This window comes from Lissotriton helveticus, chromosome 7, assembly GCF_964261635.1.
Source record: "Lissotriton helveticus chromosome 7, aLisHel1.1, whole genome shotgun sequence".
NCBI lineage: Eukaryota > Metazoa > Chordata > Amphibia > Caudata > Salamandridae > Lissotriton > Lissotriton helveticus.
The window spans coordinates 77,404,496-77,416,778 of NC_136068.1; the positions used below are offsets into that span (position 1 = coordinate 77,404,496).

General features: G+C 47.7%; 1 protein-coding gene across 4 annotated transcripts in view; it reads left to right on the forward strand.

Annotated features, from left to right (window-relative positions):
* Window positions 1-12,283, forward strand: part of USP5 (ubiquitin specific peptidase 5) — a 164,919-nt gene that overhangs the window by 133,970 nt on the left and 18,666 nt on the right. For all 4 annotated transcript variants that reach the window (XM_078651524.1, XM_078651521.1, XM_078651525.1 and 1 more), the window contains one exon: window positions 8,466-8,550. In XM_078651524.1, the coding sequence (XP_078507650.1) occupies window positions 8,466-8,550 (85 nt within the window). The remainder of the gene's footprint in view (window positions 1-8,465; window positions 8,551-12,283) is intronic.

Genomic DNA, 12,283 nt, shown 5'->3' on the forward strand with positions numbered 1-12,283 from the left:
ATATATATATATATATATATATATACAATTGCAGCCCAATAAACACCAAAGCTGAATTATGCTGTAAAGAATTTCCACCATACACGGATAACATGCATTAGAAACATGAGAAACCACACAAAGTTTGTTTAGAAACTGTTTTAATGCTCAGAAAGCAGTAGAAATTCTCATAAAACACTAAAAGCATAGAAAACTCCCAGGCTGCATTGCAAACACACAGTCTGAAAAGACTGAAAAGCTAACCTGTAGCTGCATGCAATAAACTGACACTGTGCCTTTAAGGCACTCCTGACCCCCAGCTTCCCATCATGCCTCAGACAGTTAGTTCAGTTGTTCTTTGCGGAGACTGAAAAAACATGAAACTAAGAGGTTAACAATATCTCCAACTTAAAATAGTCCTTTGCCCGGGGAGGCGGGAGGGTTGCTTATGACTTTGATGAGGATACCCCTGGAAGAGAACTAGGAGTACAGGTAAGTAACTAATCCATATTGGTATTCTTTTCATACTGATCCCAAAAATATATATACAGCAACTTCTATAGAAAACACACAATAAGCACAGCTTAAAAAGTAAATAAAGATTTAACCTTTCCCTGCACTCAACGCAATAAACACATACAAATAATAATATGCATATTCAACACTAGGCATACACAATCGCAATGCATAAAAAATTATCGTAGAGCTTGCACACGCACAAAGGGGGTTATAACTCCACTAAAAGGATCGGATTTCACACACGCCCATTGGGGTGGAAAAAAAGGTAGCACTTTCTGACTCCAGCCACTACATGGCGGGATATGCACAGCATGTGAATCTAGAAGAGTCAGCTGCAAAACTATTGTTACAGGTAAGTATCTCGTTTCTAATTATACATATGTTTTTTAACCACATCGCTGCGGCGGCTAATCCGGAAAGGTCTGCTGAGGAAAGCCAGTTCTTCCCCAGTATTCCATCTTGAAGGTTCTTTTGACCTGGGGAAACAGGTGGAGGGATAACTATGCCACCTTCTGCTCACACATTAATGACCAACTCGCCCAGCTCGCCCCTTGAAAAATGATTAAAAGAGGTGGTAAACCCTCAGCGCCCTGGATTAACACTGCTTTGAAAAATGTCAAACTTTGCTGTAGACAGGCAGAGCAGAAATGGAGGAAAGGGTACTCTGACCCAGACAAAGCTATTTGGAAAGAGAACATTTCTAATTATAAGAAAAGTATTGTCTCTACTAAAGCGGAGTATTTCGCAGACTTAATTCTGAAGGCCCCTAATAGCTCCAAAAGCATTTTCAAAATATTGAATGATATTGCCAGCCCGCCCTGCACTAAAAATAAGATCCTCCCTACGCAGGTACTCTGTGACAGTCTGGCTGCTTTTTTTTACAATAAGATCAGCAAAATTATTGAAGGGCTCGATTAACAGTATAGCTGATGATGCTAATGGCCCCCCACAGGGTGGGCAGGAGGACCTGAGAGTGATGAGGAAGGCCTCGGTTCAATTGCCTCTTATACATCACTTTGATATTCCTTCCGTTGAGGTCTTTGAGCAAATCGCTTTTGGGGTTTCCTCTGGCTCATCTTTAGACCCTTTTCCACATAGGGTTTTTACAAGTAACTATGTTGCCATGCTCTAATAACTGTGTAACCTTTGTTACGATGTAACCTGTAACTATGATCTGATGCTCATGTAAAGCGCTCTGATACCTCCGGGTCTAGCCAGCGCTATATAAAACCTTTAAAATAAAATAAAGCGTTTAGCTCTGAACTGTTTCCCCACTAAGACAGTTGTGTAATCAATCCCTGCATAGTGGGATGGTTCCCTCCTGCTGGAAGCAAGCGGTTGTTTCCCCCTTATTGAAAAAACCCTCACTTGACCCAGCCTGTCTTCAAGAACTACAGGCCTATTTCACGCCTTCCATATCTAGTGAAGATCATTGAGCGCTTTGTGAGCAGGGCACTCTCCCAGTTTCTGGAGGCAAATGATCTACTGGATGATGGTCAGTTTGGATTCCGCCCGGGACATGGGACAGAGACTACCCTGTTGACTGTGTTGGATGATCTTTGTTTGCGTGCAGACAATGGAAAACATGCCATCCTGATCCTATTAGACCTGTCTGCCGCATTCGACGCGGTCAATCACAAGGTCCTCCTGGAACGGTTGGAAGGAGTGGGGGTAGTTGGTCAGGCAGAGAAATGATTTCATTCATATCTATCTGATAGATGTCAGGCCGTGGCTCTCCCCCCTTTTCAGTCCAAGTTTACCAAGATCCACCATGGTGTGCCGCAGGGCGCTGCAATAAGTCCCATTCTATTTAACGTCTATATGCGTCCCCTGGTGGATATTATTAAATCTTGCGGCCTAGGCCTGGTAAACTATCCAGATGACACCCAGTTGATCTTATCACTGGAGGGAGAACAGTCATCCACATTGGAGAACTTCCATGTCTGTATGCAGAATGTGGTTCATTGGTTAAGAAACAACTCTCTGCAATTTAATGCAGATAAAACTGAAATCCTCTGTATTGAGAGTGGGAGAGTGCTCTATTTATTCCCTTCTGGCCGACTTAAGGCCTATTCCTGCTGATCCCCCATTGGTGCCATCCAAGTCGGTTCGCAATTTGGCAGTTTTATTTAATGAGAAGTTGACCTTGGAAACTCACATTAAGAAAACCCGGGGAGCTGCTTTTCCCTTATCAGGATTTTGAGTAAAGTTCTTCCTCAGCTCCCTGCTCATACATGCTCCTTGGTAGTTAGGAGAGTGATTTTGGGCAGGTTGGATTATTGTAATTCTCTATTGCTAGAGTCTCCCAAGTTTTTAACTGGGAGACTGCAGAGAATTCAGAATATGACAGCCAAGCTGGATTTGACACGTCCTCGCCAATCTTGCTCCTCTCAGGCCGCAAGACTTTGGATTAAGCTACCCTTGGAGTTGCGACCGATGAAATATCTTTTGCCTTTCCGTAAACAAATAAAAACTTGGGTCTTTCCAAGAGTTTAACACCTATTTGCTCCTGTCATAGATGTCTTTTTACTGTCTTTCCCTCTTTATCGCCAGGATGCCAAATGGGTTGTAGTGCGCTCTATATGTATTTTTTACATTACATTACATACAGTCTTACAGACTTCATTTCAGACATCCACATCAAACACACGCTACCCTCCGCTTTGTTAAGGTATTCTTATAGTCTGGTAAGCATGTGTTTACAGTCACAACACCACAATTGGAAAATGCTTCTTACCCTATTTGTATCGGTTCTGAGCATGCAGTGATGTCGATTCACATGTAATAGAGACATCTAGACGAATATTCCTTACCTTTGAACTTCAGGCGTCATGCTGGATCCAGAAGATTTTTGATGGCAGTACCGCTGCGCACCAATAAGTGGCGTCTGTCTACTCCGCATGACGTCGTAGGCATCCGGTTCGTCGTCCCGAAGTCCACGTCGTCTATATAGGCGCCACACTGGCATGCTGAAGTAATTTATTTTCTTTCCGTGCCAGCAAGCGCAGATCCGTCGAAGAGAGCTACCCCCTGTCACTTTTTGACAGACTTTTTTCGACTTTTTGTTGAGTCTTTTTGGACTTTTGTCCAGTGAGAACACCTGGGTTCAAGCCGTGCAGAATGCTTTGACTTTACCTCGTCCGGCACGCAATGAGACGGACTAGTCTTGACGTTCAAGGCTCCGTGGAGCGGGTGCCTGGGTCGGCTCTGTGTTTCCCTCCCTTTCCAGAGCCAGGAGTGACCTCCACTCAATTAAAATCATTTTTGACCCATGTGTGCCATATTTGGGAAGCCTGACCCTGCTGGTGCGCTTTCAGACAGCGCAGGCTCCGCAGAAGGAGATCCTGTGTGTTCCATGCCTCCAGCTCCAGCGCCACGGTCTCCTCCTGGATTCGTACTGGCACTGGTCGTACCACTCCGACCTTCCCCGGCACTGTCTGTCATCGAGACAATTGGCGTCACAGGCACCCACTGGCGGCACCTCCCCTATTGCCATTCCATCCGTCACAGAGCCTGTTGGGCGTTCTCCGTCCCCGAGACTGCTGCTGACTGAGCCGTACGGCTCCATGCCGTTCACTTTACCCTACTCTGAAGGGCTAGGAATAGATGATGATGCATGGGAGGGGCAGCAGGATCCTTTAGAAATCCTGCAACCAAGACCTGGACTGGTAGGAGGACCTGGGTGATGCTAGCGGCCTGGACACCTCCCCAGATTCTGGCATGTTGTCTCCCCTAACCTGGCTACGGAGGAGTGGGCTTCTTTTGCAATGGTGGTGCATTGGGCTGTGGAGGTCTTGTACCTGCAGCTTCCTACGTTGGCAGCCAAAACTAATGTCTTGACGGAGGTCTTGCAGCCTGGTGTCTCTACCTCAGAACCCTTGCTGCCTTTCAATGAGGCCTTGGCCGAAGTTCTACTGGTCACCTGGTCCAAACCCAGCACAGGAGCTCCTGTGAATAGAACGATTGCCCTGTGCCTCTGCCCTGCACCAGGCAAACCAGATTTCCTCTCCACTCAACCCTCCCCACAGAGCATGGTGGGCCAAGCATCTACTTCCCGTGGCGTGTTCCCTTCCACACCTCCGGACAGAGAATCCAAAAGGCTGGACAGGTTCGGTAAGAAGATCTTTTCTTCCACTAGCCTAGCTTTGCGGTCAGTAAACACTGCATGCCTCTTGGGCTTTTATTCCCATTCGCTGTGGGATACGATTGCGCAGGTGCTGCCCAGAGTCTAGGAGGAGGACCAGGCTCTTGTCTCCCAAGCTGTTTCAGACAGGAGAGATGAAGTGAAGTTTGCCATACAATGTGGCTTAGACTCGATAGACTGGCTAGACAGAGCGATTCCTTTGACGATGGCCATTAGGCGCCACGCCTTGCTGAGGACTTCTGACTTTCAGGGGATGTCCAAGGTAACCGTATGAACAGGCCCTTTGATGACTCCTGTCTCTTCGGAGATCAGGCAGATGCAGCGCTTGAGTGCTTCAAGGACTCGCAGACTAAGGCCAAGTCCCTAGGTCTCACCTCACCATCCCGGCCTGTGTCTGCCTTTAATGGCTGTGGAAGGGGGTTCCACCGCGCTAACCCTATTCCAGCTAGAGAACCCCACACGTCCAACAACCTCTGCTGGGTCGTGGACGTGGTTCACCCCGACCTCATGGGCTGGGTGATCAGAAGTAGAGTCAAGCCACAAGCCCCTCCTCCACCGCAACATTTTCCTAGTCCAATCCTTCTGGATCATGGAAGTCCCGTTGGTGGCAGGATACGCCATCACCTCCACCACTGGCGAGATATCACCTCGGACAGGTGGGTGTTTCAAATAGTCTGAAGGGCCCACTCCCTCCCCTTTAATACCACCCCTCCCTCCATGCCTCCAACTTACGATCGGCTGACTGAGAATCACCTTGCCTTGCTCTGGCAGGAAGTCAAGACTCTCTTGGCCAAGGGAGGTTTAGACAGGTTTCCCGGGCCAGAAATAGGCTTCGGTTGCTTTCCCCGCTATTTTCTGATTCCAATGAATGATGGAGGCCTTCATGATATCCTCAACCTCAGGGCCCTCCACTACTTCCTCAAAAAGCTGAAATTCAAGATCCTCACCCTTGCTCAGGTCCTGTCTGCCCTGGAGCCGGGAGCCAGGATGGTTGCGTTGGCATTGCAGGATGCCTATTTCCATATTCCCGTCTGGCCTGCCTATCACCGTTACCTGTGGTTTACGGTGGACCATGAGCACTTTCAGTTTACTGTGCTCCCCTTCGGCCTCACCCGTGCCCCTCGGGTGTTCACCAAGGTGATGGTGGTGGTCGCAGCCTATCTGTGGGATCAGGGGTTCCAGTCTTCCCTTATCTCAACGAATGGTTGCTGAAGGCGGGCTCGTACCAAGCAGTCGTCTCCCACCTCCAGACTACAGCGTACCTCCTGCATTCGCTGGGGTTCACTATCAATGTCCTGAAGTCACACCTGACTCCCTCTTAGATGCTCTTTCATCAGAGCTGTTCTGGACACGGTCCAGTTTCAGGCTTAACCTCCCGAGCAGTGAGTCCAGGATATTCAGGCTATGATACCATTGTTTCAGCCTCTATTCTGGATCTCGGTGAGAATGACTCTGAGGCAGTTGGGCCTTATGGCCTCCTGCATCCTGCCAGTGGACCATGCCAGATGGCACATCCAGGCTCTGCAGTGGGACCTGAAGTTCCAATGGGCACAGCATCTGGGAAATCTCACCTCCTGGTTCTGATATCCGAGTTCTCCGCGAATTGCCTGCGGTGGTGGCTGGCAAACTGCAATTGGGTCGGGGGCAGACCCCTCTCCCTTCCCCACCCAGATCTCATAGTAGTGACGGATGTGTCCCTTCTGAGACGGGGCGGCCATCTGGGAGATGTGGATATCAGAGTACTCTGGTCTCCGGTGGAAGCCAGGCTCCATATCAACCTGTTGGAGCTTTGTACAATCCAATTGGCACTGATGCCTTTTTGCATCCCTCAAGGGAAGACTAGTTCAGGTTTTCACAGACAACACTACCGCCATGTGGTTCTGCAACAAACTGAGGCACTGCGTCTCTGGACTTAGCTGGAACAGGGCATATCCCTTTTGGTTCAACATTTGGCCAGTTCTCAGAATGGACAGACACAGCTGTCGGTGCCTGGCGTATATGAGTGGCATCTCCATCCATAGGTGGTGCAAGGTCTCTTTCTGCAGTGGGGAGAGCCTTTGTTAGATCTGTTTGCCTCCGAAGAGAAGGTGCAATGTCTGCAGTTTTGCACGTTGGAGTTTCCAAGGTGGCTCTCGCTCAGCGACCCTTTTCGACACAAGTGGAGCACAGGCCTCCTGTAGGCCTGTCCGCCCGTACCACTCCTGCCCAGAGTGCTCCAGAAGATCAGGAGCAACTGGACCCAAGTCATCTTTGTGGCTCCGGACTGGGTACGGAGAGTGTGGTATCCCGAGCTTCTGCAAATGACAATCGATCCTCCAATCAGGCTGTCCCTTTGGGAGGATCTTAAGTTGCAGGGGAGTGTCCTCCACCCAAACCTGTCCTCTTTCTGCCTCCTTGCGTGGAGACAGTTTTGAGTGGCGACAGTTGACCTCTTTTGACCTTCCTGCTGAAGTCTGTGAAGTTATTCTGGCAGCCAGGCGTCACTCCACAAAGTTGGTTTACGCCTTCCAATGGCTAAGATTTTTTTGTAATACTTTACAGAACGGTCTGTTGACCCTTTGCCTCCCTCTCTGATATTCTTATTTTTATTCTCTCCGTGGCCCAGCAGGGCTCTGCTCATTCTGTCGGGCTAACTCATGTCCCCGACTGCTTTTTTTGGGCTGCCAGATCAGGCATCACCTTTTAAATCACCTCTCATACAGAGATTTTTGAAGGGGCATACCCATTTGTTCCCCCCTTCTTCTTTTATTATGCCCCAGTGGGACCTTAATCTGGTCCTTACTTTCTTTATGAGTGCACCCTTTGAACCGCTGCACAACTGCTCCCTCCGGCTTCTCACTATCAAAACGGCCTTTTTAGTGGCAATAACTTCTGCTATGAGGGTAAGTAGATTGCAGGCACCGTCTTCTCAGTCTCCTTACCTCATCAAAGTAGTGCTCCACACTAGGGCATCTTTTCTGCCTAAGGTGGTAACACCTTTCCATCTGGGACAATCGTTACCCTGCCCACCTTCTATGCACCTCCGCATCCTTCCGAGGAAGAGCAAAGTCACAACTGCCTGGACCCAAAAAGAGCGTTATCGTTCTACCTTCATTGCACAAAAGAGTTCTGGGTCAATGAACCACTCCTTGTAGGGTACGTTGGAGAAAAGAAGGAGCGTGCTGTTCAGAAGAGGACCATTTCACGCTTGGTCATCCTCTGCGCCTACGAGTTCACACAGATTTGACCGACGCAACCTATTGGCGCGCAGGGGTACTGCTATCAAAAATCTTCCAGATCCAGCCTGATGCCTGGAAGTTTAAAGGTCGGGAATCTGTGGCTATATCATGTCTCCCCCAGATAAGGCATTACCAAAGGTAAGTAACTTGTCTGTCACCACCCTCCCTTCCTCACGTAATTGTCACTCTTGCATATCATCTTACATTTATCATTTTGCATTGTGCTGTTGCAGTATAACTTTTGTTTATACTCCATAAAACCTCTCTCAACCTGAGAGACTTCTTCAAAATAAAAACGACCTGCAAGCATCCGAGCCCAGCACTAGATGGCAGGAGTACCCTAAGCATAAGAATCTTCAGCACTACAGGCTATGGACAGATAGTTAGAGAGTAAGTAGCATTTTACTCCTATGGCCACCATGGAATCTTACATAGAGTGTTTAAATATCTCTGGTTCTTTACAAGAACTAGGCTGTCCCAACACTGTAAAATATTTTCTTTAATGCATGAATCTGGCTGCTTACTTCCACTGACATTTACTGTAAAATGTGATGCTTTTCAGTGCCTTTTGATCTTGCTCATTTGCTGCTTTCTTTCTGTTGCAGAGTACAAGCTGTTTGCCTTCATAAGTCACATGGGCACGTCCACCATGTGTGGCCACTATGTCTGCCACATCAAGAAGGATGGCAGGTAAGGATCTAACAAACTAGGCCACTAACGATGTCCAGCTTTCCATGAATCGGTTTAATTACTGGAAGTGAAGTCCTAGTGGTAGTATATAGACGATTGCAAGAGGAAAAAATACTGAATTCAGAAAAGACCATGTATAAAACACTGAAAGAAGATTATACTATCTGTAGTGAATGTACACATGATGTGCATATGACTGCCATATAGTATTGAACTTAAACTTTTGGAAGTTATCTTTCTTTGAAGAAAGTCTTTTAAGTCATGAGATGCCCTGTGTATGCACAGACTCAATGTTAGATTGTTATTCTCTGACATCAAGTGTGTGCCTGTACCAACGGGTGGGGGGGTTGGGGGAGGGGGGGGGCTCTGAGACTCAATGAGTTGTCAATGTTCTTTCGGCCCAGCATGGTGAATTTTCAACACATAGAGCTGGGAAAAGCTTAGTTATTCACGTTCTCTCGACTGAACTATGCAGGGACTGATTCCCATGGTCAAGTCATTGAACAAAAGATTATTTGTGCCCTCTGCGGGGACGCGTGCCCCTTTGCATTATCAACTTTCACAACAGAGAATGCACAGGGGGTGATGGAACTAACATCTTTCCAGAATTGCCCCCCATCCCCCAGTGCTACAAGTTTCTGCAGTCAAATCACCACAGCGTTTCTAACCTCTGCCTCTTGCCCAACCAGAACGACACTTTGTGTGACGCGTTCCTCGCTTTCTGGCCAAAGAAAACTCTTTGGTATTGTAGGGAGAGGCATTGGGCCCAAGGAAAAGTACACCACGGTACGCTCCCGACACTCATGACATCGTTGAACAAGATTCCTTCAGCTCTGAGGAAGGTGAGGACATCGAATCTGGAGGCATTCCGCTGCATTAGCTGACACCTTGTCCAGAGGCTATCTCTTGTGGAGGCTCATAACTAGAAGAAGGTCCTCACCGACCTCCAATACCAACAGTCCTTGAATGAAAACCTCCACCAGGGGCCTAACTACAGTCGGCTCCAACACCAACTCCAGACTTCCCATAGAGGCATCATGCAGAGGCAGAGCTTTGCTCCAGAGGGAGTTGGGCGTCAAGCCCTGTGTACAAAACGCCAGTGTCCAGGTCTTCTGCCACCTTCGGGCTCCAGTTATCACTAAACGAAGACCTCTGATCCGAAGGACTCGTCCAAGTTTACCAGTTCCTCATCTGTCGAGCCCCAAGTCCACTGACGAGACTCCAGTCGATTCAAACCTGAAGGCCCCTTTGACCCCGTGCCCAAGACCTCGGTGGCTTCCAAGCCATTGTTGATACCAAGAACACACTTGACTACCAGATACAAAGCTTTGGCGCAGCCAATCTCCAAAAGCTGGAGAAGGAGCGTGATGCGAGGCAGAAATGCCTCTTTATTAATCCCCTTACTGGGAAGATTGCAGCAAAATCACCCTACCGAATTCAACAGAGACTGCCTTGAAAAGGAGACTGGCATTTGAGGAGGCACCTACATCTGAGGATGCTCTGAAACCCATTCCCAAGAAGCATTGTGAGATAGGCACCAACCCTCCCTCATATGCTCCACCTCTAACTGCTCCTCCACGTCTGTGTATGCTGCAACCATTGCCTCCACTAGAGGGATCCCCACACTTCTCTTATGAACTAGGCAGTTCCGTTTGCCCTTCTGACCTATACGACACACCCTTTGAGCCATGGCACACTTTGACGTCGACCCTCTGAGATATTCCAGGACCTAGTGAAGGCTTGGGTTGTAACACCCAGGGTGGAAATGCATAAGACCTCCCCCAGTGACCCTGTATACATCAGGGGCCATGTGCTACCAGACTCCATAGTCATTCACACTGCCCACAAGCGGGCTTCTGCTCAGGCCACAGACTGCACCCTTCCGCCTGATGAAGAACACAAGAAGCTGGATGCGGTCTGCAAGAGGGTAGCCTTTGGGGCGGTTACCCATTGGCACATAACCAATTCAGGGAAGCTCCTCTCCCACTACGATAGAGACTACAGGGAAAAAAAGCCGAACTGGTGAAGCATCTCCATGAGGAGGCCAGGAAAAGAGTAGAGGAGATAGTAGAGAGGGCAAAAACAGCTCTACTGTTTTTTGCGTCTTCTATGCCGTGGACACTGCCTCCCAGGGGGGTTAACATCAGTGTCCTTTTCCGACGCCATACCAGGCTCTGTTTTTCGGGGTTTAAGTCGGAGGTTGCACACAGTCTCCTCAACATTCCATTTGATGTGGAACACCTTTTTGAGCCTAAGGTGGTTGTAGAGACCGGTGAAGATGATATAAAAGGTCACCAATATTGCAAAATTGATGGGTGCCCTTTAAAACTCCAGCTTCCAGAGGCTCCTTTCAGAGGCAGGAGCCTCAGGGAGGCACCATGGCCACATTACCTGATCCACCCATTCATATCGGAGACAGCAGCAGCCTTTTTACTAACAGATGGGCAGGGGATACACCAAAGGGTGGCTACAAGGACAATCGCAACAAAGGCAGGGGGAGGGACCCCCGTGTTTTTCGCCTTTTGCTGGACCCTATAATTTTTACTCTCTTTAGAACTCTGTTCACTTTGACCTTGCTAACCAGTGATAAAGTACCTATCATCCCTCTTTAGGCACGATCGAATTTGCATATTCCTAATTTGTTTATTACGTGCAAGTCCCTAGTATATAGGTAAAAATGTATCAAGGGCATGTAAGTTAAATGTTACTAGTGGACTGCAGCATGTATTGTGCCATCCACTACAACAGAGGTCTTCAAACTTTCTGATGCCGAGACCCCCTGTCAAAATGTTTTAGTATTAAGGACCCCCTCCTGACAAAAATTTCTAGAACTTGGTACTCCTCTTCAATGACAACTATCGACAACCATAAACGCCCCAAATTCCCACAGCAAATCATTTTTACTGTGGGGAAATAATATAAAACAATGTTTAGCAAACCGAGGGTCAGTGAGTGTGGGAGTGTAGTTAAAGGTGGAGCTGAAAACAAAGGGCCTCATCTATGAGGAATTGACATAGGGCAGCGCCGAAAGTCGTCTTGCTGTGTTGCCCTATGCCAATGTGAAAGGGCAGGAATGCACCTTATTTATGAATTATGGTGGTTTCTTGTCCTTTCCCCTGCGTTGTTGCACAAATTGCTGTCTAACGCCAATGTAGGCAGGATTGTTTTTGTGCAGGAAGGGGCACTTTCCTGCACAAAAACAATCCATCCAGAGAGGGGGTTTCCTCTTTCTATGTGTGCTGCAGAATGAAGCACACATGGAAAGAGGAAATTACCTGGAGAAATGAAAATATTTCTCCTCATTTCGCCTGCTATGAGAAGGAGAAAGGTTTTGCCGCTGATTTTTGTAAATCTGGGGCAGCATTGCCTCATAGATATAATTGAGATGCTTGTGCCGCCAGAGCTTCAAAAAAAGTTACTCTGGTTGCGCAAGCCTCTCATAAATCAGCCCCAAAATATTTTTTTAGTTCTTTAGGTCTTTCACCACCAGGTAGCTACATATAAAATAATGGGTTGCTTAAATGAAAAATACATTTTAAAAAGTTGTTGCTCTGAGGGAGATGCACTGTAGTACATTATGAAACCTATATTAGTTAATGCACTGCACAGGTCTGTGTATAACCAGAGAGCCACAGAATTTAATTTGGTTGGCACAATGGAGAATAGTGACTTGTACATTTTTAGTGCTACGAGGTCACAGCCTTTGACAGAAAGCACTTTGAATGTGTAAGTC